The sequence below is a fragment of the Hyaena hyaena genome, unplaced genomic scaffold (genome assembly GCF_003009895.1).
Source record: "Hyaena hyaena isolate Hyena2069 unplaced genomic scaffold, ASM300989v1 scaffold_16, whole genome shotgun sequence".
NCBI lineage: Eukaryota > Metazoa > Chordata > Mammalia > Carnivora > Hyaenidae > Hyaena > Hyaena hyaena.
In genome coordinates, this window is record NW_024080650.1 from 6,143,769 (window position 1) to 6,158,918 (window position 15,150).

General features: G+C 38.6%; 1 protein-coding gene across 1 annotated transcript in view; it reads right to left on the minus strand.

The window, feature by feature from the left end:
• Positions 1–15,150, minus strand: part of PAK5 (p21 (RAC1) activated kinase 5) — a 115,551-nt gene that overhangs the window by 41,564 nt on the left and 58,837 nt on the right. The window contains exon 2 of the mRNA XM_039224428.1: positions 1,155–1,940. Coding sequence (XP_039080359.1) covers positions 1,155–1,940 — 786 coding nt within the window. The remainder of the gene's footprint in view (positions 1–1,154; positions 1,941–15,150) is intronic.

Here is a 15,150-nt window from a genome sequence, read left to right on the forward strand (position 1 = left end):
AAAATAGTATGGTACTGGCATAAAACCAGATTCATAGATCGATGGAACAGAACAGAGACCAGAAATAAACCCACAAATATATGGTCCATCAATTTTCAATAAAGGGGCCAAGAATATACAAATGCAGAAAGCACAGTCTTTTCAATAAACAGTGCTGGGAAAATTGGACAGCCACATGTAAAAGAATGAAACTGGGCCCCTATCTTATGCCATACATAACAATTAACTCAAAATGCATTAGAGACTTGAATATAAGACCTGAAATCATAAAATTCCTAGAAGATAAAGAGGGGATAATTTCTTGGCATTGGTTTTGGCAATGATTTTTTATATTTGACATCAAAAGGCAACAAAAGCAAAAATAAACAAGTGGGATTAAATCAAAATAAAAAGCTTCTGCACAGCAAAGGGAAGCATCAACAAAATGAAAAGGCACCTATGGAATGGGAGAAAATATCTGCAAACCACTTATCTGATAATAGGTTAAAAAGTATATAAGGACGTCATACAGCTCAGTAGCAAAAAAAATCCCAAAGGACCCAATCAAAAAATGGACGAAGGACCTGAATACTTTTTTCTAAAGAAGATATACAAATGGTCAACATGTACATGGAAACGTTCTAAACATCACTTAAGAGAACATCTAAACCCCAATGAGATATCCCCTCACACCTGTGACAATGGTTATTAAATTAAAATTTAACTCTAAAATGAACTTTACTAAAAACTTACCATGTAATCCTGATTTTTTTTTCCTTTTCAACAGATCCATGTAAACTTTGCTAGAATGCAGGAACCACTGTAATTACTCTATCTAATGGTTTACGATCATATGCTCCTTAACAGAGGACTTAGTACAACGTGAACAGAGTATTTATTAGTAGTGTATCAGGACATGTTTCCAATGAATAACTTTTTTGCCTTTTAATCAGAAACCCTGTAGGAGATCCCCAAAGACTTGGATTTTAATGAATAAGTGTGCCTTGCCCTACATCCTCTGCCCTTGGGGCTTGTGGATAGAAATCAGATAATGTTTTGATATGGACTCTCACTTAAAAGGCAAACCATCACATTAGATCTCTGTGAGAAGGTCATGTTAGCACCACCTTTGGGGGGTGCCTGCCCACGAGAAGGAAGGAGACAGTGAACATTACCTTTGGAATGCACATTGTGGGCTCGGACAGGCGAGGGTAGGTGTAGGAGTTGTACGAATGTCCCTGGGAGTGGGTTTTAAATGCACTTGCTCCGAAGGGCATCATTGGTTCCTGGAGCCCCGAGCCTGACCTTGACCTCTGCCTCATGGTGGGCTGAGGGCTGGTCTGATTCAAGTATGATGACTTTGGCCTCCTATCATAGTCATCTAGGCTGGGTCCCCACTCACTTTCGCTGAACACCAGACTCTCCTTGGAGCACCCGCTGGTCCCCGCAGTTCTAGAAGGCATGAATTGGAATGGATAATCTAGAGGGGAACTGCTTGAGGCTCTCTGGTACTCCCACTTGAGCTCATTGTATTCACTTGGTTTGCTCAGCGAGTCCAAGTGTGTGTGATAATCAATGGGAAATCTGGCAATATCGGATTTCAAAGGCTTCATCTCAGAATAGTAGGCTTCCCCATGTTTGGTCTTCATGACATGCCCATTCTGCTTGGCCGCATGGCTGCCTTTATAAAACGGATCCAGGTCGTCGCCATAGAGACTCTTTTCTCGATACTTCTCAGCGCTGTAGTCAGCAGTGGTATCAGATTCGCTGGAATACTGTGAGAAGGTGATGAACCCATTTTCTTCCCGATGGCCTTGACTGTAGCTGGAGGCTCCCTGGTCCGGGGTGGGCGGGCTTTCTTTCCTTAGGGAGTTCGAACGAGTCACAGAGATGTTGTCGAAGTCCTCTAGCAGGCCGTTGATGGAGGTTTCTTTGCATGGTTTATTTCCTCTAACGATTGTCTGGGAATAGTAAACAGAATGCCATTTAAAGAACACATTTCATGCTTTCAAACTGATAACTGCAATCCCACCCCTAACTCCACTGAGGAAAAAGACCCCAGGAACATCCCCTAAAATGTCATAAAAATTGGTCGTTTCAGCGGTGAAATAAGTCAAATATTACATAATCTTAAATTGCTAAGTTTCCTTTACCTATCTCAATTAAGCATCAAAAAGCCATTTAGAAGATTTTCTAAGCAATCATTGTCTTATTTACTAGTTAGGGGAAACCTCCTCTCTGGCTTCCCTTCTTAAATAATAAGCCCCAACCATCTAATGATAAGCTGATTATAATTTTAACTCTATAAGTGGTTATAAAAAGCATTATTTTTTACATTCATTATTCATATTATTTGCAAAACCCATAAACATTGTCACTTGAGTACTAACATACCCTGAAATGGATGCACATTTTTTTTACCCTTTTATGGAAGTCATAAAAATTGAAGTTACCAGATTTTATAGAAAAGGAAAAGGCACTTTCTGAACTATAAGAAACAGCTTGAAGATTACTTGTGAGATTTTATTTGTGATCACATGTGATATTTTCATTAAGCATCTAACTGTAATCCTTGCTAGAGCCACACTTCTATATCATCATGGCTGAAGTCTGGATGGCTTAGTAGTTGATGCGGTTGTACCTGAATCTTAGTGACAAACTGCCGAGCCCAAATGTTCTCTTTAACAAACTGAAATAACACTAGAATACCAGGAACAGAAAGAAATCACAAACCACTTACAAAGCCAGTCAGCTGTGCCTTGACAATGACAAGGTTTGCAGCAAAATATGATGAGGGTGGATAAAAGAACAAAGAACAAAGTGTTGTGACTTCAGACTTCCAGGATTTTAAGAGAAAAATACCTTTGAGCAAGTAGCAATAGAGTTCAAAATCATCCCAGTATAATAGAGGATTTCAAACTAGAGGAAAAAGTCAAATTTGTCCTAGAGCATATGCTTTATAGATCAGTGCTTCTCAAAGTATCCATGGTGAATGACCAGGTTCTTTTTTTTCCATCCAATCAGTCCTGGATGAATACCTTCGGTCCATACCCATTTCTTTTAAATAAATTTTTACTTTTGGAATAGTTTTAAGTAAACTGAGAAGTTGCAAAGAGCATGCACAGAGCTCTCATATATCCTTTACTGTATTGTTAATATCTTGCACTACTATTAACTCAACTCCATAGTTTATGTGAATTTCACTAGTTTCTTTCCCCAGTATTTCAGGGTCCCATTCATGACACCTCATACTTATTTGTCATGTCTCCTTAGCCTTAGTCTCTATTGGTCTGTGATAGTTTCTCAGATTTTGTTTTTGATGACCTTGACAATTTTAACAAGTAGCGCTCAGGGGTGCTGCAGAATGTCCCTCAATTGGGTATGCATGATGTCTTCCCCAAGGTTAAACTGGGGCTATTGGTTTTGGAGGGGATCACCAATTTTATCACATCATATGCAGGGTGCATACCATTAACATGGCTTATCACTGATGATGCTGACCTTGGTCACCTGGCCCAGGTAGTTTGCCAGGTTTCCATATGTAATGTTATATTCTGCTTCCTTTGCTGCTTTCTCTACTGCACCTTTAGAAGTAAGTCACTCTACTTCCTTGAGAGGTGTATCTCTATAAAGTATATGGAATTCTTCTGCACAGAAGACTTGCATATTCTCATTTATTTATTTATTCATTCATTTATTATGTTCATTTTTTTGAAAGGAGGGGGAGAGAGAGCACATTCATGCACAAGTGGGGGAAGGACATAAAATATGAAGCAGACTCCAGGCTCCGAGCTGTCAGCCCAGAGCCCAATGCAGAGCTTGAACCCACAAACCGTGAGATCATGACCTGAGCCAAGGTTGATGCTTAACTGACTGTGCCACCCAGGTGCCCCCCCAATTTAATTATTTATTTAATCAATCAATCAATCAATCAATCATTTAGTTATGTCAGTATGGATGGAATCATGGATTTTATATGCTGGGTTATAATCCTAAACTACATTTTTGTTTTATTTTGTTCTGGTGTTCTAATTGTTCCAGCTTTAGTTACTAAGAGTTCTTTCAGATTGGCTGCTCTGTCCCTTTGACAAGCCCCCTTCCTTTTAGTTTTTGAGCCCTTTCTTACTGTGTGGCACATAAGATGCTCTAGGCTCATCTTGTAAATTCTCTGCCCTTGCCCTAATATCAACCATTTCCCCACGGGACCTTGGTTCCTTTTACTGGAGAGTGATATTAGAAGCTAACATCTGGATGATGGTGTGCTCACTGCTACTGAGGTGTCAATGCTTCCAGGCCCTCTCAGTGAACAGAGCTAGGCAATACATGTATATATACTTCCCCAAGTATGCACATATATCAATAGATATAGGTATCCATCTTTATCTATATTAAGCTAAACATGAATTCACAGTTTTCTCTGAGTCTAATCTAGTACCATATGGTTCTTTCTGCTTGACCCTTATTTGTCTGTAACCCCCCTCTCTAATGGTGAAAGACCTGGACCCCTTCATCTGTCATTCATTTAATTACTCAACCCCAGCATACATATACAGCAGTTTCAGAATTATTATTATCCCACACCACCATGGGAAACAACATTGCCAGCTTGAGTACAGTGTTTGGTATAGTTCTTTTCAACTTTGGTCTTACAGTTTCCATTCAAAGCCCTGTTTCCAAAGTCACTTAAGTTAGTGTCTTTTCCCCCACACCTTCTTCGATGAGGTTATATCACACATGTGTAAGAGTTAAATTCTTTTGTCACAGTCTTTATTCCATCCTAGGATACTCTGATCTTCTGGTTTGGCTTCAAAAATTACTCTTTGTGCTGTAAAGTTCTATGGGTGTTGACAGATATGAAGCATCATGTATTTACCATTTTAGGGCCATACGGATTAGTTCCACATACCCCCACTCCTTGAAATCTCCTGCACTTCCTTTGGTTAGACACTACCTCCTTCCCAAACTTATGGTATATTGTTGATCTGTTTTCCATCTTTATAGTTCTGCCTTTTCCAGAATATCATATGAAAGGAATAAAACAATTTAGAATCTTTTGGTCTGCCTTTTTTAATTTACTATAATGTATTTAAGGTCAATCCAGGTTATTTTATGAATTAATAGTCTAATTTTTCCCGATTTTCTTTTTAAACCACTGAATAGTATTCCATTATATGGAATGTTATGGTTATTTGTGGAGGCGGGGTATAAATGGATTGTTTGCCCAAATAGGTGATGTTCTGTTTGAGGATCTCCCAGAGAGAAAAAGAACCACGTATTGCATAGGAGAACAACAACAACAGAGCAACATCTATACTGCCCCAATGGATGAACTTGGGAGAAATAATACCTTTGACAGGGAAGGGTAAGTAGCCAGGAAGAGGAAAGGAGGAAATGGGCATCTTTTAATGCATTTAGTATGAATGTTAGTAACTCATCCTCAAAAATATCAAGTCCATTTGAGTAGCTTTCTAGCATATTTCAGTTGTATCTTACCTGTTTATTATTATTTCTCTTTCCATTTTCTCAAGGTGCTTTTTATAATTTTTGTTTGTTTGTTTAGAAAGAGAGAGAGAGAGAAAGAGAGTACAAGTGGGAAAGAGAGAATGAGAATCTTAAGCAGGCCCCATGCTTTGTGTGGAGTCCAACACGGAGCTCCATCCCATGACCCTGGGATCATGACCTGAGCTGAAATCAAGAGTTGGATGTTCAACCAACTGAGTCACCCAAGCACCCCCACAAGGTGCTCTTTAAAACCCTCTTAGATATATATACTCTTACTTTCTGTGAATTTAAACGACTGGCCCCTCCTCTTTAATAATGTTTTGCACAAATTTTTAAGAAAATAGTACTAATTTGTTTATATCACAGTGGATCAACTCAAGTCTTTTTAGTCAGCATTCTGGACAGAAATTATACATTTGCACATTCTTATTCTCTATCAACAATTAGCAGATTACTTAATGAAATGTTCTCAGGAATTCATGGTCTTGCCCAAAAGTAGCTTTCTGGTATCTCCAATCCTGGGCATCCGTGTTGACTGATATATAACATAAATAAGGACTATAAAGCATGCGAAGGTCTTCAAGTAACTTGACCTGCTTGGTTACTGGACCTGCTCGGACAATTGTTTAGCAAAAATGTTATGCAGACTTTCTCTGAGCTTGACAAATAACAGTTAACTGTAATAGAATTTTTCATGTTCAATGTTATCTTGGGGTCTATCTCCCAGAAAAAAAAAAACTTCTCTAAATTCTACCCATCTTAAACAATGTTTCAGTTATTATTTCTTGTCTGCCTTCCCATCTCTGAATACATGAAATATTCAGCTTTGAGACCACAGAATTTTAATGTTGGAAGCAATCTAGAGGTCAGCTAGGTATCCTGCTTCCTTTACTGAGTAACACTAAAACTCAGAGCTGACTTTGCCCACTCATACATAACAGACCTGGGATTCAAACCCAAATTCTCTCCCTTCCAGTCTAGCATGCTCTCAGTCTCTCTGTCTCTCAAATCAAAGTATGGCTGACACACAATGAATGGGATATTACTTTCCGGTCAGTCTAGTTCTGTTTCCAAGGTATTTTTCAGACCCATTTGAACTAAAGGAAATAGCACCAGTTGGCAATACAAAGGTTTGCTGTGAAACATCACAATCCATCAAAAAGGAGTCAATAAAGCACATATTTTCTATTGCATACTCCAACCCCTAGCAATAAGTTGTTCAGTTTACAGCATATGGACAATTCTCGGTTCTGGTCTCAATTTCAGCCACATGTGCTATGTGATTTTGTTTCATCCTTCTTTCATCATATATTCTCCAATTTATAACAAGGATACTATCACTTGATATTAATATTGACTGATATCCAGGAATCGTAGAGGCTGATGGAGGGAGGGGTTACATAGAAGTTTTGAAACATACTAATGTATGCACTGCTTTTGGGTGGGCACAAACTTGTCAATCTGAAAAAAATTTGGAACATTAAACAACTCCTCAATGATGGCAAGTTAAAATGTGAAGATTATACAGTAAACAGAGAAGAAAAGACTAAGAATCTTGGAAAGTTTTCAGGGAGGGGAGAATTGCAAGATAGGTCCAGGAGGAAATAATAGATATACTTGGATGGTGAAAAAAAAGAGGGAGATAATTACCAGCTCATCACTTACTAAATGATTGAGACACAGAGATGATCACAATATGTTAAGATGCCACCATCTTTGGGGCTATGTGGATAATTGTGATAGTGGAAGAAAGTGTTCACCACTCATACCAAATTAGCATTTCAACCACTTGTCCTTTGGAATTTATATCTAGAGAACCTGTTAGTTCATCTTCAGCAATTAATAAATGGCTGCGATGGGGCTGAACTATCAGTTTTAGAAATTCACTACCAGGACAGAGATACTTAGAAGGGAAAGAATCCTTCCCTGCATGATTCTTTTGTGATCAGAGCATTGTTGACTACTTCCTTTGAAACTGCTGAATCCTTTAAATCTTCCAGTTTTCCCACTAAAATTTTCCAATTCCCTTAATGAGCTGAATGGGTAGACTGAAACTCAGTCACTTTGTTTCTGAGGAATACTGAGAGATATGAATTTAGATGGCACAAAGAGGCACCCATCTATTTGTCTATCATCTGTCAATGTATCCATCCAACCAGCTATCTATTCACCCACCCCCATCCATAGAATAACATTGAAAGCTATAATGGAGATCTATAATATGTCTATATCCATACTATCTGTAAATATATTTTTTTAAATGACTAAGGGATAACATAATGAAGACCTATTTGGGAGAGCCCTTTCTAGCCCTCATTAGCCTTGCTATAAATATACTACATTTGGAAAATGAAAAACCAAATATTCATAAACAACTATTTCACAGTTTTTCCCCCAAGTAAGTTCATTTAGATTTTTATGGGAGATTAGAGGGTCACTGTTTTAAGACATGAATTAATCTGTGACCTCAGAATTGGGAAGTCTGCTGTTTCTGTGCACTATCACTGCATACTCAAAGACATATATTCAGTTAATATGTAGATTATAGTGGTAAACTCAATAAACAGAATTCTATATATTTGTTGATGTGGAAGGAAAAGTATTAGTATTGTTATGAGCTAGATGATATTTAAAAGAAAAAAATAAAGACTATCACTGAATACGAAACACTTAAAAAAATTTTTTTGTTTATTTATTTTTGAGACAGAGCATGAGTAGGGTAGGGGCAGAGAGGGAGAGAGACACAGAATCTGAAGCAGGCTCCAGGCTCTGAGCTGTCAGCACAGAACCTGATGTGGGGTTCGAATTTACGAATGGTGACATCATGACCTGAGCTGAAATCGGACAGCTAACTGACTGAGCCACCCAGGTGCCCCAAGAAACACTTTTAAAAAAACAACGTACTTTTTAATCCTGTTTAAATCAGGCTTACAACACTGATCAGCTGTGTGATAGTGGGCAAGTTGCCTAATTTTTTAAGCCATGGTTTCTTAATCCATAAAATGGCAAAAATAAATCTTTGCCTCATTGGGTTAAGGTGATTTAATAAACTAATGTGTAAAACAGTTGGCACGATTCCTGGCATACAGTAAGTACTAATAAATAGTAGTTATTTAACTATTTTATAAGTTAAAATTTACTTTAAAATTAGGTTGATAATAATTTAGGAAAAAAAAGAAAGGTGCGAACAATGGAAATAAATATATCTCAGCTTTATACACTGGAAGAAAAAGAACTGATATTTTAGGCTTAAAAAAAATTATTAGGATGCCCTTGGGTGGTTCAATCAGTTAAGTGTCAAACTTCAGCTTGGGTCATGATCTCATCATCCGTGGGTTCGAGCCCCATGTCAGACTCTGTGCTGACAGTTCCGAGCCTGGAGCCTGCTTCACATTCTGTGTCTCCCTCGCTCTCTGCCCCTCCCCCGCTCACACTCTGTCTCCCTCTCTCTCTCTCTCTCTCTTTCTGTCCTTCCTCTGTTCGTGCACTGTCTCTCTCTAAAAAATAAACATTAAAATTTTTTCAAATGGTTATTAATAACTTTAGATACAAAACACAAATTTCCTCAGTTTAAAGATCTATCTTCAGCTAATTACAACTGTTATATATATCAAATAAATATTCCTTATTAGATATAAAAAATGAAATACTTTCAAATCATGATCAGCACTCTTTGGAATCATTCTTAAAAATGTAATGTCTGAATCCTAAAAATTAACAAAGTTAGACTTTCAATTATTTACACTGAAAGATATGTATGGAAAAGGAAGATTAATAGAAATAAAGTAAGATATCGACAGTGGTCATCTCTAGGTGGAGAGATTAAGGATGACATAGATTTTAGACCCGTGCTTCTCAAATCTAAATGTGCACACAAATCACTTGAGGATCTGTTAGAGGGAGATTCTGATTCAATACGTCTGAAGAGAGGGCTGGGATTCTGCATCTTGAATGGGCTCCCAGACAGTGATAATGCTGCTGGTCTGCCATTCACACTGTGTGCTCAATGGGGTTAGCGTATTTTCTGTATTTTCTACAACTAGGCTACTTTTATAATAAAATACAGTAGATTGACATTGACTTTTCAGTATAATACAATTCAGGATTTCACATATTTGTGTGTGTGTGTGTGTGTGTGTGTGTGTGTATACAGCATTAAATATATTTTTATTAAATAGATAGTATAATGTTAAATATGTACTTCATATGTATATAACATTACATGTCTGTAGACAAATATATAGTATTACATATATATGTATTGTGTTGAAATTATTTGATGTTACAGTTGGCTGCCTGGAGCTACACTGTTCAATATTTTCCTGTTCTCTATAAAGGTGAAATATTTCTTATGTTTAACCAAAATGAAAACTTTGACAGATTTCACTATTTTGGCACACCTGCTTCTATAACATCATGATCTTACTATGAAGCTATAAATCTTAGATTTATTGATGAATAAAACTTGAGTACTATGGAAGTGAAGGTGTGGTTGCAGACATTTGAAAAGAAGAAAATCTTATCTATAGCAAAAACAAAACAAATGAGAACCCAAAGACACTATAATAGCAGGCTATAGAAGGCATAGTCTTTTCTTGGATCTCCTTGCTAGCATTTGGAGGTATTTATAGATGGTGTAAATGTATTACTCTCAAAGGGAGCACAAGCTTTTCTCTCTTTCAGTGGAAACTATTTAGCTGGTGTTAACAAGCAGGGACTTGCAAAATGTAAATATCTTTAGATATTTATTAGAAATAAATTGTTGACCTGCCTAAAAAGAATAGAAAAAAAGAGAAGGGTTTGGTAATCTTATTTAATCAGGAAGACCAGTGAAACTAGAATCTAGGTAATAGTTGTTTCCCAGACATCAGTTTCACTTTAAAGAATCATTAAAAAAAAAAAAAAAAGAATCATAAACAGCAAGGCAATAACAACGAAATCCAAACATGCAGAATTTTACAACACGGTTTAACCAGGCTTCAAAATGTAAGAACTACTATTTATGGCTGTCAGTATCTGATGTTTATTAAAGCAAGATTGTGCAGTTTTAGAGATCAATAATATAACTGCAAGAGTATCGGTGAACTTCATGCTGTGGAACAGTCAGGCATTAAACATCAATGCAACCCAATCTATTTGAGTTTGACACCCTGGTTCTCATTGTCTTTCCATTGTGCCAGGACCAATTCAGCGTCTGCTCTCTTGTTGACAGTGGTCATATTTCATGGTGCTCCTTCCCCAGGCTGCCGGCCAGTGATAAGCTATAATGGATCTGTCCATAAGACCAGCTGTCTCCCCTTGTTCTGAGGAAGGATGAAAAAGTGCCTCTGCTCTCACAGACTGTATTAACCTTGACAATAATGAAGTGTGTAATTAACAGCTTTGCCCTAATAAGACCTTGCCTTTCTTTTTAAAAAACAATGTCTTCTATCCTCTTCAAGAATGTGTTTCATTTTGTCTTTCTGGGTAAACACTTCTCAGGAAGGAGGTCAATAAGCTAAACATTCCCATGACTCAAGAACAAACCAAGACTCTCTCAGAAAGTATCTACTTTTAACAATTTATCTGAATCTCACGCTGTTTGCAGAGAATCAGTTGCCTTGTTTTTATTAAGGAATGTGGTTGGAAACAGCTGTGTATATAAAAACAACAAACAGATATGACATACTTGAATCCTTATGGCAAGAAATGCTAATTCTCAGCTGGATTTTCATACACCAGAACACTGAGATCTTCTATTTTCTTTCAGTTTTTTACATGTCTTTTTTTTTCTTTGTAACCACAGGGCCTAGGGCTAATTGGATGAGTAGATGGAATCCCATATTCCTGGAAAATGTGAGGATAAGGGCAGAACATCTCCAAGGGGCAGCAGGGATGTGGATTTCTTTCTTTCTTTTTTTAAAAATTTTTAATGTTTATTCCTTTTTGAGAGAGAGACACAAAGTATGAGCAAGGGAGGGGCAGAGGGAGAGGGAGACACAGAATCTGAAGCTGGCTCCAGGCTCTGAGCTGTCAGCACAGAGTCCGACGAGAGGCTCGAACTCACGAACTGTGAGATCACACCCTGAGCAGAAGTCAGATGCTTAACTGGCTGTGCCACCCAGCAGGGGTTCAGATTTCTAGTCATTAAGATCTTTTCGGTAAATATGCAATGATCCTATAGAATCCAAATAAGTCAATTCCTTTCCTACCTAAACATTATGTTCTGCACAAATTATAATAAAGCCTAGTGTATCCAAGAATGACTTTGTGAACTTAGTAAAAGGCAAGATTCCTCATTAACTGGAAAACATTTTCTCATTTTTCTCTGCCTTATTAAACACGGCGAATCTAACACATTTAGTGACCAGTTCCATGCAAGGATAATCCCTAAAGTGGACTTTCCATTTATTGTTAATCTGGCAAAGCAAATGCAGTTTACAGCCCGGTTCTTGCTACTTAAAATGTAAAGCAGTCAGGCTGAAGTCAACTGAAGTCAGTTTGATTAGAGGTAATAGAAGTGTTTCATGGATGGGCTTAAAGTTGGTTTGAGACTATGTGTATTATAGCTGGGAACATAACTACTATTTACTTGTGGTTTTCTGTCTAGAGTTTAGGTAGCAATGAAGTAGGTCTATGGAAGTACCTCTGTTCATTGATTTATTCATTTACTGAAACAAAATATTGTTTCTAAGGGCAGGGAGCACTTTGAGATGAGACAAGATTCCACCATGCATTTCTTAACTTGGGTAGTACATATAAGAGTTTAATGTTACTCTTTAAACTTCTCATATGCCATCTTCACATCTTAGCCTGGGTCCCTCAAAAGCAGGGCTGAGGCAAAGGCCTGCACATGAGTAGTTTATTTTGGAAAATGAGGTTAGGAATAGCAAGGGGAAGCCAATTTAATGGCATGTTATAAACTGGCCACCTATGGATAATTGGGCCTCAGTTCTCCCGCAGAACTGTGAACCTGTCTCAGAACTGGCCCTTCATGGAATGAAGGTGGAAGGAAGTATTCATCGACCTGCTCCCACCTTCTGTGTCAGAATGGCTGAGGGGACTCCCACATGCGTCCCACAAGGTGGCAGTGAAGAAACCATCATGTCCTAAAGCAAAGGTAGGTGGTACAATGGGGGTGAGGAGTGAAAAAGGCTGGCCTAAAAGACATGAGATGGGACACAAGAGGCATCCAGCATGCCTGATTCAGACATAGATTTCACAATAAAAAAGTTAAAAATGAAGACAGATGGGGCCCCCTTCTCGAAAACCAATGGGCATGGATATTGGTATGCCTGATTGATGTGGCAGGTATGCTAGGTGGCCACCACAGTGGGTACTCCCCTTCCATTGTGTAAAGGAATTGCTGCAAAGCTGTTCCCAGCCAGGACCACATTTCCCAGCACTCTTTGCATCTAGACGGATCATGGGACCAATTCTCACCCATAGAATGGGAGCAAGGTGCGATATATATCCCTTCTAGGCCAATGCTACAAAGAAATGCCTTTTCTTCTCTTTCTTCTCCCATCTGCTAGATGACTGGAGAAGACCTGGCAGGATCCTCTCAGTTTCAAGGGGATGCCAGGACCACACAGTAGAATCTTCATTGCTGAATGACCACAGGGCATACCATGCTCTGGTTAGGAATATCCACATTGGATATTACATGAATGAGAAATAAATTTCTGTTTTGTTGACCTCATTTACTAAGATGTATGGGTTAATATGTCACAGCAGCTGGAATACCTTAAGTAATATAATAATAATAATGATTACAGTGAATATGGAAATCGAATGCAGACCAGGAATTAAAGAGAGTAGGGACAGACTTGATCTTAATGTCCCTATGATGTGCGCCCACACTGACTCTCTATAACTGGCATCAGTCACGGGGCACAAGACATCCACACCAGCTCCAGGAATACTGCTTCCCTTAGGAAGCAGTGTGACTTATGAACCTTAACCTCACTTTCCAAAATGAACTTACATACGAGCCTTTGTCTCAGCTCTGCTTTTGAGGAACCCAGACTAAGACATGCCTATAGCACACAGAAAGCTTAAAGAATAGTACTAAATTCTTACATGTATATGCACTGAGATTGTCCTGGTAAAAGAAACGATATTGACCACCTGAGTCCTGAGAGAGCACTGAGAGCTGTAAATAGAAGTGCTTATCTCAGCTTGATTTTAGGTATCAATAAGAAGGTGACCATGTCTGAGCAGATGTTTTATTTTTCAGTATTTCAGAATGAGATATAAACCCACACAAGGGAGAAGAAGCAGCACATTCATTAGAGCAGATCACATAGCCCAACCTTGTAGTTTGACATTAATCTCTGTGATAGACTGCATATGAGACAGGCACAATTATCCCCCCTTTCTGTGCAATGTGACTTTATAGTTCTTCATATTGGGAGCTGGTGAACTCTATGTCCCCACCCTTGAATCTGAGATGGCCATACAATGGCTTAGACAATGGGGAATGGGCTTAAGTGACATTATACCAATTTTTAGTCTGGGCTATCAGAAGCCTTGTAGCTGCTGCCCTCTCTGTTCCCTGCCTCTTCCAGGTGAACAAGCTTGGACTGGGCCACTGGAAGATCTGAGATGAACCATCCTAGATCAGCCAGCCCCAATCCACCCACATAGCCCTTTCCTCCATGTTGGCTGAAGCAGGGAGATGCAGAAGAGGAAGTATGAAAGCTGGGCCCATTTATACTAGAGCAGGTGAACCAGGCTACCAGAGGAGGAAAGGCTTGTGTGCTTATCGGCAGGGGTGGTAATTCTTAATGTGGCCAGAGCACAAGGCATTTGTATGAATAGAATTTCATTAGAGATGAGTCCTAAGGTGGAAGGCTTCTCTTAAGTGGGGCTAATCAGCAAGCTGTTCTCCATCTGCTTTTGCCCACAAGAGGATGAGTCAGTATGAAGTACTAACAGGGTCATGGCCGAGGCTTATCTTTGAGTTGCTTTTAGTTTCTTGTGGCTAAAATTATTTTAATTTGGCATGGTTAGAATTTTGGTTCTACTGACAGAGTATACAAAAATCAGTCAAAAGTGGACATTTTGGCAATTGTGCAGTTTCCTATCATCATTTAAAAAATCTTAGGCCATTAGATGTCAGGATGCTTCAGCGAATTTATGTTATCTGTAAATTAAGGTGTCTGTCCCTTCCTGTTCTAAAATTTGTTTTATTCCTTCTTTTAAAAGTCTTTAAAGATTCCTATGTTCCAATATATCAAGAATTTAAAAATGCAGCCACTAGAAACTGTTAAATTAAATATTGATTTGCATTATATTTCTGTTGGACAGTGTTCATCTCGAGTGGGAGATGGCAACCAAGCTATGTTCTGTGGGCCAAATCCAGCCTGTTTTTATAAATAAGTCTTACTGGAACACAGCCACATGCATTTGTTTATGTATAGCACATGGTGCGTTTGGGCCACAATAGGCAGAGTTGAGGAATTGTGACAATAACCACACAGCCCATGATGCTTCATACAGAAAGTCTGCTGACTCTTGACCTAGAGTGTCACCAATTGTTCCAGCTCCTTTTTTGGGGAAATATTGTTCTAGTATTTGATTCATGGGTGAAAGGAAGGAAGGAAGGAAGGAAGGAAGGAGGGAAGGAAGGAAGGAAGGAAGGAAGGAAGGAAGGAAGGAAGGAAGGAAGGAAGGAAGAGGGAGGGA